General features: G+C 41.4%; 1 protein-coding gene across 9 annotated transcripts in view; it reads left to right on the top strand.

The window, feature by feature from the left end:
• RyR (Ryanodine receptor) overlaps window positions 1-16,762 on the top strand; it is a 636,026-nt gene that overhangs the window by 287,005 nt on the left and 332,259 nt on the right. For all 9 annotated transcript variants that reach the window (XM_076213834.1, XM_076213833.1, XM_076213832.1 and 6 more), the window contains exon 3: window positions 7,409-7,507. In XM_076213834.1, coding sequence (XP_076069949.1) covers window positions 7,409-7,507 — 99 coding nt within the window. The remainder of the gene's footprint in view (window positions 1-7,408; window positions 7,508-16,762) is intronic.

Here is a 16,762-nt window from a genome sequence, read left to right on the forward strand (position 1 = left end):
GAAATAATACGTGGTAAAAAACTCTATAAGCGACCTATTTCCAAACTAATACTACTATTAGAAGGTGACTCAGTGTAAAAATTTGACCTCCCATCAGTGGTTTTGTGATCCTGGGTGATCACAAGGGGGAGGGTGTGAGTGCCGATTGCACTATGTATAAGAATATCTTGATGTATGATATTATACAGGTAAATTATGATATGTACTAAGGTTAATGACGAATCACGGCTTGTGACATTTGATCTGTGTCAAGTACCAATTGTATAATGTTCGAGTGTATTGACAAATTATGATATGTACTAAGGTTAATTACGAATCACGGTCTATGACATTTGATGTATATTGAGTACAGATTGCACAATGTCTAGGTGTAATATGAAAATATATATGTGAGAAGATATCGATGACATGTGCGAGAAATAATTGAACTTAATGGCAACCACAAGCCCGTGTTGTTACGTATATAGTTACAATGTATGTAAAATAAAATGGAAAATGTTATTGTCGAAATTGATGTACTGTAACGATCCATTATATATATAATAAAATAAAATAAGATTAAAGAAACTCTAGAAAAAAGGAGAATGTTGAGTGGAACATAAGTCGTATATTTATTTACGATCCCTTAGATGTATTCCTGCGCCACAAAGTAGTGCGTATTTCCCTCGTTCGGATCGTAATCATAAATGTCCTTTCTGTGTGTAGTCGTTGAGTTGACAACATCTCCGTAAGTGCCATGGTAGTCATTATTGGTAAGCATTGAAAGAGTAAATTGTTATTTTTATGTAATGTCACTTGTTAAAATAATATGTAAGAGTTAGTGCATAAGTCATATTAATTAGTAATGTATTTGGTTTCTCAGAATAGCAAAGGATCACGAAGATATGTGATGATATCTGTTTTGGAGGCGGGTAAACAAAATCATGGTAGGAATCATGAAGTTGAGTTCAATGATTGTTATTGACGATAGATTAATTATGAATGCAAATCACAATATGATACAATTTGCAGAAAACACACACACATAAACCACACGCACAAACCACACACATTTAAACACCGTCTGTATAAGATAAAGACCGAAGGGCAACAATAAAGAAGATTGGAGTGTGCATTATGATTGATTCCCATCCCTCTGTACCTCATGCCGCCGACCTTCGGAGACGGCGTTGACAATACACACACATATATATATATATATATATATATATATATATATGTGTGTATATATATATGTATATATGTATATATATGTATATATATACATATATATATGTATGTATGTATATATATAAATATATATATATGTATATATATATATACATATATATGTATATATAAATATATATATATATATATATGTATTTATGTATGTATGTATGTATGTACATAAATATACCAAAAGCTTTTTTCCCCTATACGGAGGGGTAGCCAAAAAAAGTCATAGAAACCACTCCCACCCATTCCATCTCCTATATATTCCACTCCCCTTCACCCTCCTCCCTCCCTCCCATCTTGGCACCTCCTGGATGATGGCTCATCCCTGCATCCTGTCCACTGCCCTGGGTCAGAAGCAGTGTCGCAAGACAGCACATCCACAGCAAGGCCGCTTCATAAATTCGGTGACCCCTCATCTCCGTCCCCCCATGCAGTAAAGGAGAAAGACGGGGAGAAATCCTTTCGGGCTGCGTCAATTTTTTTCTCATACATACTTCCTCACTCCCTATCCCCTACCCACTCCCCCTCATACATCACAGCATCATCTATACACAACCCCTCTTTATTCACCCCTATTTTTGTCCTCTCCCGTCCTTCCTCCACAGACATTCCTCTCATTTGTAATGCCCTTTCACACTATCCATTCATCTCATCCTAGGACACCCCCCCCTCATATTCACTCCTTCCACCTCTCCCTTCCACACTTCTTTTACTAATCTTTCGTCACTCATTCTTTCTATGTGTCCAAACCTTCCTAATACTCTTTCATCAACCCTATCTCCCAACTCCATTTCCACCCCTGTTCTCCTCCTCACCTCTTCATTTCTCACTCTATCTAGCCTAGTAACTCCTATCATACTTCTCAGACATTTCATCTCAAACACATTCAAACTCCTTCTCTCTTCCTCTCTCATGTTCCATGTTTTCCCCGTACAGTGCTGTTGGCACAATCACTCCTTTATATAACCTCCTCTTAGCATCCATTCCCAGATGTCCATTTCTCATTACACTTTTTAATCCACCAAGGCATTTACTCGCTTCTCTCAATCTACCCCCACTCCTCCCTTTCCTGCCACATTCGCACCCAAGTATCTAAAACTATCAACTTCCTCCAGTCTTTCACTCTTAATGCTCACTTCCAGCCTGCTGTCACTCTCTCTCCTTGTACATCTCATCACCTTACTTTTACCCATATTTATCTTCAGCTTCCTTCTTTCACACACCTTCACAAGCTCTGTCACTAACTTTCTCAATCCCTCCTCTGATCCTGCTACAAGCACAGTGTCGTCAGTAAACAGCAACTGGCTCACCTCCCACTTTTCTCCATTTTCTTTCATCTTCTCCAACCCCTGACCCACTACCCTTGCGTTGAATGAATATGGACTAAGACTGAATATTGAGAAATGTGAAGTCATGACCGTATCAGGAGAAGAGAGTGAGAGTGTGCTAAGAGTAGGAAATGATGTACTGAGAGAGACTGAAGAGTTTAAATATTTAGGTGTAAATTTCAATGGTATGGAACTTATGGAACGTGAAATTAATAGTAGAATTGGAAAGATGAGCGCAAAAGTCAACCTACTGTACCCACTGCTGAAGGAAAGAACAATTCCAAGAAGAGTAAAAACACTTTTGTACACTACCATTTTACGACCAATACTGACGTACGGAGCCGAAACATGGAAACTAACAACAAAGACTGAGAGCAGAATAGGGGCAGCAGAAATTAGGGTTTTGAGGATTATATATGGCGTGACAAGAAGGGACAGAATTAGAAACGAAGTGATACGGGCAGAACTTGGAGTGGAATCCGTACTGGAATTTGTACAGCGAGGCCAGGTCAGATGGTATGGACATATGAGGCGCATGGATGAAAACAGATTGCCAAAACAACTGTATGAATGGCAACCAGAAGGACGAAGACCGGTGGGGAGGCCGAGAATGAGGTGGATCGAGAATGTGGATAAAGCTTTGCAGAGTAGAGGAACATCGATTGAAGAAGTCGAAGAGAGTGAAATTTATAACGACAGACAGCAATGGAGAAGAATGGTGCATCGTAACTGACAGGTCTTGGACCTACCAGGAGGATGGTACGGTACGGGTACGGTACGTATATATATATACATATATACAAAATATATATATATACATATATATATATATATATGTATATATATATATATATGTATGTATGTATGTATATATATATGTATATGTATATACATATATATATATATGTATATATATATATATGTATATATGTATGTATATGTATATACATATATATATATGTATATATATATATATATATATATATATATATGTATATATATATGTATATATACATATATGTATATATATATATGTGTATATATATATATATGTATATGTATATATATATATGTATATGTATATATATATGTATATATATATATGTATATATATATGTATATATATATGTATATATATATGTATATATATATACATATACATACATATTCATATATATGTACTTACATATACATACATATATATATATATATATATATATATATATATTTTTTTTTTTTTTTTTTATGGGAGAAAGTATACGCTGGACTCGTTCGTTAATTTATTCCGACGGGGTTCGAAACGTCGGAATAAATTAACGAACGTCGAGTCCAGCGTATACTTTCTCCCATAAAAATGGTTCCTGGACTCCAGCTATTTACGAATATATATATATATATATATATATATATATATATATATATATATATATATATATATATGTGTATATATTCGTAAAAGTGGGCAGTAATTCTTCTTTTATACATGTTGAAATAAATTTGACCGCAGCTTGGGCTAGAATGAACTTCTTGTTGATAGACTCAAGTTTTCTAATCAGAGATCTCGGCCCATCAGGGAGGCGGAATAAAATACTACCGTACGACGTTTCGCTCATCTTTGAGCATTTTCAAGTACAAAATATATTTGGTACAAAGCTGTTACAGTTTATATACTTTTTTTTTTTTTTTTTTTGGCGGTGCCGCCGATTGATCGGAGGCTGGAGGTAAAAAAGCCCTGAGAGGTAACCCCTTTAGGCCTGATTGTTTTATTTAGTTGTAGATTTACCTTATGTTTGCCAAGGGGAGGTAGACAAACCCTTTCTTGGGTGCTTCACTTGGTCAGTCATCGCATGTTGCATTCTTGGTTGCCTGCTTGCAGTAGAAGGCGTGTCAGGAGGAGAAATAAATCACCGATTTTATTCTGTGTTGATTTCTTACCACAAGTCCACCCAGACGCGCGCAGAAATGACTAGAAGGCGTCAAGTAGGCTAGGCGTCGCTGGAAATCAGATTTTGATCGTGAAAAATAGCATTCTTATTGAACACTACGGATATTATTATTAGAGATTGCATACATTATGTCCCTTATCTTTCTAAACTAAGGTATTTGCTTTATTTCAACAATAATTGAAATTGGGACGCTCTTAAATAAAATAAAGAATGGCTGTCTCTGGTTAGCAAAGGAAGTTGACTAGCGCAATAGGGAAATTGTGTGATTGAGCGCAATTTTTTGTTTTCGCGGACTCGCTGAAACTATTGGTTGTTTTACAAGGTTAGCTAACTTTGTGGATGGGGGATGGTAATGGTCATGGAACTGACTAATGTAGGTCTTATGGTCTCTTGCAGTCTCCTCCATTCTTATGTTCTTATATCTCCCATACTTATGTAATGCTGTTCTTCAGATTCAAGGAGACCAATTGAACGCTGATATTAACATTAATGCATCTACTATAGCTTGTGACCCCACTTGAAAACTCTGCAGCTACTATTTCAGCTGGAAAGAAGTCAGAGATACGAAAACAGAGACAGACATATTTTGTAAAAAAAAGGTTGTTTGGAGATCAAAGATTTAGGATAGGCTCTGTCAAAGTATTTTGTTACGACTAGCTGGAAATAGGAAAGAGATATTACCTGTTCCCCCAAAACACAGTCATTCCTTTGCCGAAATTGCATTGATAACGATAAAGTCACGAGTCAGTAAGAGGGTTACACCAGGACGAGCTGAGTTGCGGATGCAGGCGTCACCTTTGCTTCGTGTTCACGGTTATCACACTGGACTATCTTTCCTCCCGCATCCTACCTCCAGCCTCCACTTGAATAACTAGAGTATGACCTCGCTTACAGAAATTTAGACTTCTCCAAGAACATTTTAACAGTATGTCTAACATTCGCATAGTTTAACAATCTCTTAGGTCAACATTGAGCTTTGCTATATATGACAGGATGATGATTTGATATTTGGAGATTTGAAAAAATAAAGTAATGTAACCGAAGTCGTTTTTTCTCAAATGGAATCTCAACTGTCGGCGCTGGTGAAGCCCGTGGAAGCCCAGTGCGATAACCCCTTGACCAAGCAGAAGACGAGACCGGCAGCCAATGGCCGTCAAAGAAGAGCCCTCGGACACACAGGCCGTAATCGAAGTGGAGGACTAAGTTGGCAATCAAAATATACTTTATAGTCTATATTCTCTAAGTATATACACAAAAGTATTAGGTAAACATGACCTGAAAGCTATAGAACAATAGTTAGATATAAAAGGAATCAACTTTCTTCAGCGCAGTTTAAATATAGATAGGTGCTAGGCATCAGGAGTAAGAGAAAGTTAAAAAAGGAAGTCATTAGATCCGGAGAGGGGCTTCATGAAGGCCACAAGCCATCTTAAAGTAATAATATCGCAAAAGGCAGAAAAATCTTCGGAATCTATTTGGATCAAGGTCATTCGTCAGGGAGGACAGAAAAGTAAAGAATAGTGCCAGGATTGCCAATGGTAGAAATTTGAGCAAAAGCGCAAGAGTCTTGTCGAGAGATGAGACCGTAGCATTGTCGTCATTGAAAAAGAGAACATATAACCAAAAAAGTAAAATAGTGTCAAAAGTCAAGAAAGGGATCGAAGAAAAAAAAATTGACATTTAATACTCATAATGTAGATTTGATATATCTGGACTTCGGAAAAGATTTTGATATTGTCCTACACGAAAGAGTACTAGCTAAACTCGATTCACACGTAATAAGAGGTAACCTATAAAGTTGGATTAGTAATTGGTTGAACAATCATAGAAAGAAAGTTGCTCTGAATTGCAAAACTTCTTGTTGGAAAAAATTTACGAGCGGAGTTTGTCAGAGTTCGTTCTTGGGTTACTTCTATTCATTGTATATATACGTTATAGACCATGGACTGAAATCTACTGTCTCCAAATTAATTATGATACGAAGCTGTGCGAAATAGTAAATGATCACTCAAATCATATGAATATTCAAGTAAGTTTAAAAACACTAAAGCAATGGTCTGAAAAGTGGCTAATGTACACAGGAAAAAATAGCACTAAATGCTACTACAAATTATTTGGAAATACGTTAACAGAAGTGACTAACGAGAAGGAGCTTGGTATAGTTTTCAGTAACTATTTCAAATCATCTAAACAGTACATTTATCCTTCAGAGAAGGGATATAAGATTCTAGGATTGATTGTACAATCTTTTAGTTTCGAAAGAATCTGTCATCAACCAACTATGCAGATCATTAGTCCGTCCAAATTTGGAATACATTGTATCCGTAGGGTCACCGAAGATCGTTAAAGACATTGACAAATTGGGAAAAGCGCAAAGGCGAGCCACAAAAAGGATTCCAAATATCAGAAATATACAATAAAGACCGCCTAAAATATATAATTCTATCCCCCGCCCCCTCAAAAAAAAAAAAAAAAAAAAAAAGGTGATTCAGGGGTGGCTTGTTACGAGTCTTCAAGATTTTAAAGGTAATTGACATCAAAAGTGATGAATTTTTCACAATGAATACGAATCATACGAGAAATAACGGGTGGAAGAAATTTCGCCAACCGTGTTGTCAATGCAGAGGCAGTGCAATGTAGTACGGTTCGAAGTTTTAAGATTCATTTAGATAAACACCAAACCAATATGCTGTAATGCCTGCAAATCGTTTGGCTCAGTTGTTTATTCATTTCTTCATTTAACTATCTATTCTTATCATCTGACCTAATTGTGGACCAAAAGGTCTCCTATCGGTATGGTTTTCCTTTATAAACATTTGTAAACCTTTACATTCGTACTTTGACATATCTATTTGTAAGACTTCTTTCCTTTGCGGTATCTGATGTCTTACAGATTTTTTATTGTTTCCTCGACAGAACAACCCGCCGGACCTGTCCATGGGCGTCTTCGTGATCGAACAAGCGCTCTCGGTGCGCGCCCTCCAGGAGCTCGTCACAGCGGCCGCGTCCGAAACGGTGAGTAAAGGTTTTCTTTTTCCCAAAGGTCTTCTGTGGAGGTGCCGAGAACCTGTGTGGGTGGTATAGACGGCTGGGGTGGCTGCTACGGGAAAAAGAAAACAAAGAAGAATTAAAGAAGAAGAAGAAGAAGAAGAAGAAGAAGAAAGAAGAAGAGTTTGATGAAGTAGAAGAGGAAGAATTAGGGGTGGATTAGTAAAGGTCTATAAAGCTTTGGTGGATTAGACAAGAAGTGGCCATAGTACTGTAGGATGAGTAGGCTGAGGGTAGATGGAGGCAGTGAACTCGCGAAAGCGACTGATAGGGTTTCTCGTGGCAGGAAATGGTGTGCGGGGAAAAGGATTTTAGACAGAAGATTAAGGCGAGGGATACAGAACGAATGTAGAGACAATGATGGCTGAGGTCGAGGCCGGGGAAATATTTAGCCAATTTAGTGGTGATGATGGGTGCTCACTGGCTGAGCGGGTTAGAGCGTCGCTACTTGTGGCGGAGGTCGAGGTGACGGGATTTGAGCCCTGCCATAAGGGGCACCGTCCTAGCCTGCTGATAATGAGAGTTTCGCGACGTTAAACGAATTATCACTGGTGGTGATGATTGGTTGTTGGAAGCTACAGGGTGACTACAGGTAGGGATGGAGTGTTATGATAAGAAATGGTGGCGGTGAGTTTGGAAGGAGTGGGTGGTTCCGAGGCGGCGGGGGGAGGGGGAGTGAGTGGTTTCAGACCGCAGATGTGGTGAAAGGAAGGTTGTCTCGTTAGGGTACATGTCACTCAAAACATTGACGGAGGGAAAGAAAAGAAAATAGTTGAAGTCATGCCAGTATGGGAGGAAGAAATACGGTGAGGATAATTGAGGAAGGAATTGAGGTAATGGTAGAGAAAACGGAAATAGGGACTGAGTAAAGTGGCAACACTGCGGATCTTGCTGAGGGACGGACTGCGCGTCGACTCGACTCGCTCGCCTTGTCTGAACCTCTCGGAGGAGAGCGTTGCCACAGAGGTAAATAGAATCGCTTGGCAGTAGTTAGAATAAGGTAATAATTCACCCGCGGTAATTCGAAATGGGTGATAAACTCTTTGCTACCAAGGGGTTGCCACTGATGTGAATAGACTGGGTTTCACCAAGAGTAAAGAAGAATCCCACTCTAGTCATGCGTGAAATGCGTGAACCAACTCTAACGCGAAGTCTCGGGTGAAGACGCACTCACACAGGTCAGGGGAGAAGAGGGAGGGGAAAGGAGGAGAGGGGAAGGGAGGTCAGGGGCAGGTGAAGAGAAGAGAAGGTTGGGGGGAGCGGGAAGGGACGGGAGGAAAGTGGAAAGGGAGGATTTGGGGAAGAGAAGAGAAGGGAAAAGAAGGTGAGGGAAGGGAAGGGAAGGGGAGGGATGGAATGGAAGGAGGATGAGGATGAGGAAGGGAGTGAGTGAGGGGCATAGGATGAGAAGAGAAGCAAAGGGGAAGGAAGTTGAAGGGGGAACCGAGGGGAAGTGAGGGGAGAGGAAAGGGTGGGAAGGAGAAAGAAAAGAGAAGATAAGGGAATGGGGAGGGGAAGGAAGGGAGGGTAAGGGAAAGGAAAGGAGGGAGAAAGGAAAAGACGGAAATGGGGAGGAAGGGGAGGTGCAGGGTATAAGGGAAGGGACAGGGAGGGGAGGCGAGGGTTGGGGAAGCTAAGGAAGGGCAAGGGATAGGAAGGGAAGTAGAATAGGAAGGAAAAGAAGAGGAGGGGAGGAGAAAGATGCGGGAAGGGGAAATAAAGGAAGGGAAAGGTAGAGGGAGAGAATGAAGACGCGAGAAAGATGGGGAATTTTATTTTGGGGAGAGGTGGATCGTCGATGTGGGAGGGAGGGAAGGAGAGGAAGAGAGGGAAGGGAGGATGGCACGAGGAAAGAAAGATACAAAGATTGGAACAACTTGTTAGTAAATGAGGGAAGAAATGAACAAAAAAAAAAAGCTGCAGATGGAGGAGAGGAAAGGAGAAGGAAGTAGGGAAGACGAAGAGGAAGAAGAGGAGGAGGAGGAGGAAAAAGAGGAGGTAGAAGGAAGGAAGGGAGAAGGAAGAGGGTGGGAAGATGAAGGAGATAAAGGGAGGGCAAGAGATAAAGAGATGAAAATAAAAGAGAGATTAGAAGAGAGAGAATAGAAGAGTGAGAGAGAATAGAAGAGAAAGAGAGAACAGAAGAGAGAGAGAATAGAAGAGAGAAAATAGGAGAGAAAATAGAAGAAAGAGAGAATAGAAGAGAGAGAGAATAGGTAAAAAAGAATAGAAGATAGATAGATAGATAGATAGATAGATAGATAGATAGATAGAGAGAGAGAGATAGCGAAGATCATCTGGCGCGTGAGAACCAATCAAGGTGTCGCCGTAAATGGGTCGTAAGGGAGCTCCTAGACTCTGTTATGATGGTCGTCTTGTGGTGGCGCTGGTCGTGGTGGCCTGTTGCTCTCTCCCTCTGTGGCGCCGGGTGGTGGTGATGTGCTGTGGCGGTGATAATGATGTAGTGGTAGTGGTGGTGATGGTGTGTTGGTGTGGTGGTGGTGTTGTAGTGTGGTGATGGTGTTGTGTGGTAGTGGTGGATGTGGTGGTGGTGGTAGTGGTGTTGATGATTGAGTTGCTTTGCAATACTGTCTTGCGACGAATGACTTAGCCTGCTGGGGCTAACCTTTTCCGTGTGCGTTGGACAACTTCATTCGATGTCGCCAGGCGAATTTCTTCATCGGTAGGAACCCCCGCCCCATCCTTTAAGTAACTAGTGGGCATGGTCGCTCATCCAGTGCTGCAGCAAGAGTGTGACAGTGTGGAAGGATAGAACCCTTGCGTTGCTTGTGTGTGGGACGGGGGCGGGAGCTTTGTGCTGCTGTACGTAGGCTAGCGCGCTGCCAGACACAGTGGCTGGCGGAGTGTTGTGGTTCTGGAGTATCGGCGGAGAGGCGGAACGCACCCTCACAAAGTAGAGCACAGGCGACGAAAGTCGAAGAAAAAAAAGTGAACGAAAAAATCAGAAACGAAGGGGGAAAGGCAGAATAGAATAAAAGAAGAGGAAGAAGAAAAAGAGGAGGAATAATGATGATAGTGATAAGAGGGATAATAAATTTAGAGGGATAAATGGAACATAAGGAAAAGGAAATTAAGAAGCAAGGAGGATGAATAAGAAAAAAAGGAGGAAAATGAAAAGAAAGGAGAAAGGAAGGAGAAGGAGGATGAAGAAGAAAGGATGAGTAAGAAAGAAGGGAGATGAAGAAGAATGGGGGATGAAGAAGAAAGGAGAAGGAAAGAGAAAGGAGGGAGAAGAATGGAGGAGGAAGAAAAAAAAGAGGTGGAAGAAGAAAGCAGGAGGAGGAAAAAGGGAAGAAAAAGAAGAAAGGAGGAGTAAGAGGAAAGGAGGAGGAAGAAGAAAGTGGAGGAAGAAGGAAGGAGGAGGAAGAAGAAAGGAAGAGGAAGAATAAAGGAGGAGGAAGAAGAAAGGAGGAGGAAAAAGAAAGGAGGAAGAAGAAAGGAGGAGTAAGAGGAAATGATGAGAAAGAAGAAAGGAAGATGAAAAAGAAAGGAGGAGGAAGAAGAAAGGAGAAAGGAAGAAGAAAGGAGGAGGAAGAAGATAAGAGGAGGAAGAAGATAGGAAGAGGAAGAAAATAGGAAGAGGAAGAAGAAAGAGAGAGGAAGAAGAAAAGGGAGCTAAGAGAAACGAGAAGGTAGGAGGAAGGGAGAGGAAGAAGAAAGTAGGAGGAGGAAGGAATGAGAAAGGAGGAGGAGGAAGAAGAAAAGAGGCGTAGGAAGGAAAAAAGAGGAAGAGGAGGAAGAAGAAAAAGAAAAGGAGGAGGAGGAGGAAGAGGAAAAGGAGAAGGAAGAATAATAAAAGGAAGAGGAGGAAGAAGAAGAAAAGGAGGGGGAAAAGAAGAAAAAGAGGAGGAGGAAAAAAGGAAAAGGAAGAGAAAGAAGAAAAAGAAAAGGAGTAAGAAGAATGAGAGGCAAATGAGGAAAAATAAGAAGGAATGGGTGAGGGGAAGGAGAGGGAAAGGAGAAGGAGGAAGAAGAAAAAGAAAAGGAGGAAAAAGAATGAGAGGAAAAAGAGGAAAAATAAGAAGGAAAGGAGGAGGGGAAGGAGAGGGAAAGGAGGAAGGGGAGGAATAGGAAAAGGCGGAGGAAGAAAAAAAGTGGAGGAAGAGTAAGAAAAGGATGGGGGGGGGGAGAAGCAGCAGAAAGGTCAGGATCAAGAAGGACAGTTTCTTCGATAACGAGCACGTGACCCCCAACGGGGAGGTAGACAGAGACAGAGAGGGAGAGAGGGAGAGGGAGGGATGGAGTTAGGGAGGGAGGGGGAAAGGAGGAGTGAGAGCGTAAGAATGAATATGTGTTAGTGAGCGAATGATAATGAATGATAATGATGGTGATTATGAATGAGTGTTAGTGTTAGTGGTAATGATAGTGAGTGAGAGAAGAGAGGAGGCTTGAAGAGCCGACGTGAGTGAAAGACTGAGGTAAAAGGAAATACTTCTTGATCTTGTTCTTTTTGTTCTTCTTCCCCTTCTCCTTCTTCTTCCTCTTTTCCTTCCTCTTCCCCTTCTTTTTCTTCTTCTTCTCCCTCTTCCTTATCATCTTCCTCCTATTTCTCCTCCTCCTCCTCCTCCTCATACTTTTTAGCTTCCTGGTCTCCCTCCCATTCGTTTCTCCATCATAGTTCGTCACACTGTAAAGAGAGGGAGTTGAGGGGAGGGGGAGAAGGAGGCAGGAGGGACGAAGCAGGTAACGATGGTGATTGATTCGTGGAAAGAACGATGAGACTGAGAAAAAAATCAAATCAAGAGAATGAAGTGGAGAAGGGAGAGGAGAAGGAGGAGGTAGAGGAAGATAAGAGGGACGAGGAGGAGGAACAAAGACAGGTAAGTCAATATGTAATTAGTCCAACGCAGTGGCAACATAGGAAGGATCACTGACGTCATGAGATTGGAAAGAATGAAGAGGGAAAAGAAAGGGAGGCGGAAGGAAGGAAGGAAGGAAGGAGGAGAGGGGAGTGCAGGGGGTGGTGGAGGGGGGCAACTGGGATAAAATGATGTGGAGGAGCGTAGGGTGGGTAAGATCAAAGATGAAATTAGAGAAAAAATGGAAAATCATCTAAATCTATACAGTATGTGGACCAAGTATATATTCTGAGCGCGTGTTAGAAGCAAGGCCGATGTGGAACGTGTATGCAAAGGATGATTGTGTAAATGTGTTGTACAGTAAATCTACGCCATGTTTATCGTACTCTAAAGGTGGCGGCACTTCCCGGTAGCATGCTACTTGCTCTTGCTACTTCGTTTGAGTAGAAACGACATCGGTTACAATATTCTAGACTTCCGTAAGAACATCTCAACAATGTGTCTAGTGTATGTTTAACTTCTTTCAGTTCGTCATTCAGCTTCAATCAGCTTCAGTCAGCTTTTATGACGCAAGTAATTTGAAGTTTGGGAGTTTGAAAAACAAAAGATCGTAACCAAAGTAGTTTATACTCAAACGAAATAGCAAAAGCAAGTAGCATGCTAGCGAGAAATGGCTAAAGTGCCACTACCTTAACTGTATGGTGATTGTGTGGTGAGTTTAGTGTTGTAGTGGGATTGATTTTCGAGTAACTGCTAAATGCAGTTAATCTATGAGATATATGCAGTGAAAGACACCTTTATTCTGAAATGAATGGCACGTAGGAAAAGGTATGGATACAATCAGCAACGACAGTTATATATACATACAACAGTTGTTTACATTCGTTGAGGAAGGGTGATGCAGCATCAATCTTTCACGATATTTAGGAGATATAAAATGGAAGGGAGTATAAGTGGGATCATTATAATTGTCGGTTCAGAGCTCAATACTATATCAAAAGGCTTCAGGTTTCGAAGAATCTTTATATGTGAATGAACTGTTGTTTCAGCACGAGTGAGTTTGTACGAGTCTGGAATATGATCATTGCGATGGAAATATAAGATGCGTAGATGCAAGATAAGGATTTAGCCAATAAACAACATATTTGCAGGGAATGCAGCATAAGAATACCCATAAATGTTGTAAATGTAGACTTCATGAATGGTGACTGCATTACTGCAGATAATTCTCTTTCTCGTAGAGTATGTACCTTGTAGATATGATGCAAAGACAAAGGAGAAAATGTGACACAGACCCAAATATTTGTGACTCATGTGTGGGGGTCATGTGGTATATCATGTAAATGTGAGGCGCGAATAGTTCGTAGAGGGTTGAGTAATGTACACGTAGTGGCTGTATGGCGTATGTATAATTGGTAATGTATGTGTAAGGTAGCAGTAGCCCAGTGAATACAGTGTCAAACTTACGAGCAAATGGTCGTGAGTTCGATTCCCGGAATCCGATGTATGCTTCTTGCGTTGGTTCCCGACAGCCCTGGCCAGGCGGGGAGGCGACCCAAACATCAGCCTTTAAGTTAAAGAGCCAGAGGCTTGTTGCAACTGAGAGGGCTTTCTCTGCTAGGGGTCTCTCACTCCCAACTTCGTGAGAGTGGGATGATTTTTTTTTTTTTTTTTCACACGGAGTACTTGATCTCGTCCTTTCGTTGCTCCAACAGTTGGAGGAAAACAGCCCAGTGTGATAATGCCTTTAGGGTGGAACTCGCGCTGTTTTGCGGCCAGTAAAAGGAAAGGAGGCGGAATGGGGGACAGTTGTAGTTTTTGGATACTTGATGATGCTCCATGAATGCTACAGTGGTTGATATGGGGAATGGGATAAAGGAGGTGACAAGAAACCTCGTCAGGAGCCTCAGGTGGAGGAAAGGTGACGCCAAGGTGGAAATGACGACGAAACCTTGTGCCTTGTAGCCCGATTCTTCCGAGTTGGAGTTGAGATCATCTAAGTCGTGGTTTTGCGGGCCTTACACTATCAATAGTATTGTGCAACATTCCGTATTATACAATATTATTGACGATGTAGGGCTGGTATGGAAGACTGACACATTTTATTGAAGACATCAAATGTACTGGCCAAACACGTGTGCCTCTTCAATACTATCTTTACGCCGTCAATAATATTGTGCAATATGGAATGTTTTACAATGATATTGATCGTGTAAGTCCGCTTTACACAAGGACCAGGAGAGTCTGGATTTAGGTCGAGGTCTGAGTCCGGGTAGGAGCAATGGGGACGCGAGTAAAGAAGCATCTCCAGATCGGAAGACAAAACAATTTGGAGACAAAAAATAAAAAGAGTAGACACTATCTGAAGAACTCCTTCAGCTCAATAACACCCTAAACGTGCTTGCTCAGATGACCGTTTGGGGTCACGGTCGAGCGCCCCCCACCTCCCGCCTCAACTGGAGAAAATTGCCTGACAACAGAGCAGAAATCTTTGAGAAATTATATCAAGTTGAAAGATGAAGGATTAGGAGTCGGGGGAAGTTAGGGAGAGCCCCAGGAGGTTTGGGCCTCGGGGTTTCTTGGTTGGAGCGTAGAAGTGGATTTGCTGTGTCGGTCCAGAGGGAGGCTGGTGATGAGGCCTTGTTCACGCTAGCGGAACCGCATAGTCAAACAAAAACTGCGCGGTTGTGTGTGAATGCCTCCATTTACTTACATTGTAATTGAACCCGCTTGTGTGAAAAGGTCCTGAGATCTTATGGGTCAAAGAGCAGAATGCCGGGATGAGAAAAAATGCCGAAGAATTGCAGACATGAGAAAGGGATGGTGAAGTGGGGACAGGGTATAAATGAGGTAAACAGGAGGGAGAAGGACTTCGATTGAAGAGGACAAAAGGAAAGGAGAGAGAAAGGAGAAAAAGAAAGAGTAAACAAGCGGAGAGGTGAGGAGGACGAGGAGAAAGAGGAGGAGCCTAGTCTATTGTTTCAGGGAATCTGAATGAGTCAAAGACGCCTATTGAAGAGCGTGAAAAACTGAGTGATATTAGATACAATGTAAAGGTTATAAGAGACGGCAGAGCAGTTGAACAAAACAAGGGAACGGTTGATTTTGTATAGGAAGGCAATGGACACAGCCTTTCGTGGATGAGGTGACTTAAGGGCGGAGCAAGGTCGGGTCATTGTCAGGCTCCACGTTCTAGGAAGGGTGGGAGGGGAAGCAGGGGTTGCTACGGAGATGAGAAACTTGACGGCAACTCGGTAAGACCGGTGTCACGCTGTTCGGTGCCACCGTTGCATCTTGTTATTAGCTATAGCAAATTCTTCCATATGAGTCATGAGACTTGAAAGGTTATGATAGTATCTTAACCAGGGTCGTTAGATAAAGTTTTGGCTATATCCAAGTGATATTGTCAAGATAATTGAACTTGCCCATAATCTGGCCGCATCCGGCGCTACCGCACAGTGTGACACCGGATTAAGAAGGAAAAGTAGCACCCAGTAAGAAAGGAATTGTTCAACGTTAAACATTTCGTTGACGTAGTGGTGGGACAGAGGTAAGTAGAACAGTTCGGCGGAAAATACGTGCCGTCAGGAACAGAAGGAATTCATTTGAGGTGGCGATGGGTCGCCTCCCTGCCTGGTCAGAGCTGTCGGGAACCAATGCAAAAAGCACGAAGTTGGTCCCGTGAATCGAACTCACGACCCTCTACCAGGGGTTTCTCACATCCCATTTCGTGGGAGTGGGATGGTTAGTTAGTGAGTGACGATGGGGAAATGACGATGGAGAGAAACAGGGTTACTTTTGGGCCCCAGGAACCAACCATGACGAGATGTCATCTCGTGGAGAAACAAGGTGGAGGCCTGCGGCACGATCATGGGAGAACCTGCCTGATAGAGACCAATAAGGAAATAGGAGTAAGTGAAGGCATACTAGGTAGGCTTGGAAACAAAACCATAGCTCAAAAGAACGGAAAGGTCACTAGTGCATACAGTCCAGTCGCGGAAGGATATCGTATGCATATGCGTGCGTGTGTGTGTGTGTGTGTTTGTATATGTGTGTGTGTGTGTGCGTGTGTATACATATATATACATACATATTTATATGAATATATATATATATATATATATGCTAATAAGAACACGGGTACGTGTGTTCACTTATGCAAAGTAGACCACTTGGAATAAGAAACTAACGAAGCAGAGCGCTTTCGTATACTACATCTTCAGTGCACTGAAGATGTAATATACGAAAGCGTTCTGCTTTGTTAGTTTCTTTCTTCAAGTGGTCTACTTTGCATATATATGTATATATGTATAAATATATATATATATATATATATATATATATATACATACATATATATATACATGTATGTATATATATATATAATATAGACATATGTATA

The sequence above is a fragment of the Oratosquilla oratoria genome, chromosome 32 (assembly GCF_046742065.1).
Source record: "Oratosquilla oratoria isolate Oo_2021 chromosome 32, ASM4674206v1, whole genome shotgun sequence".
NCBI lineage: Eukaryota > Metazoa > Arthropoda > Malacostraca > Stomatopoda > Squillidae > Oratosquilla > Oratosquilla oratoria.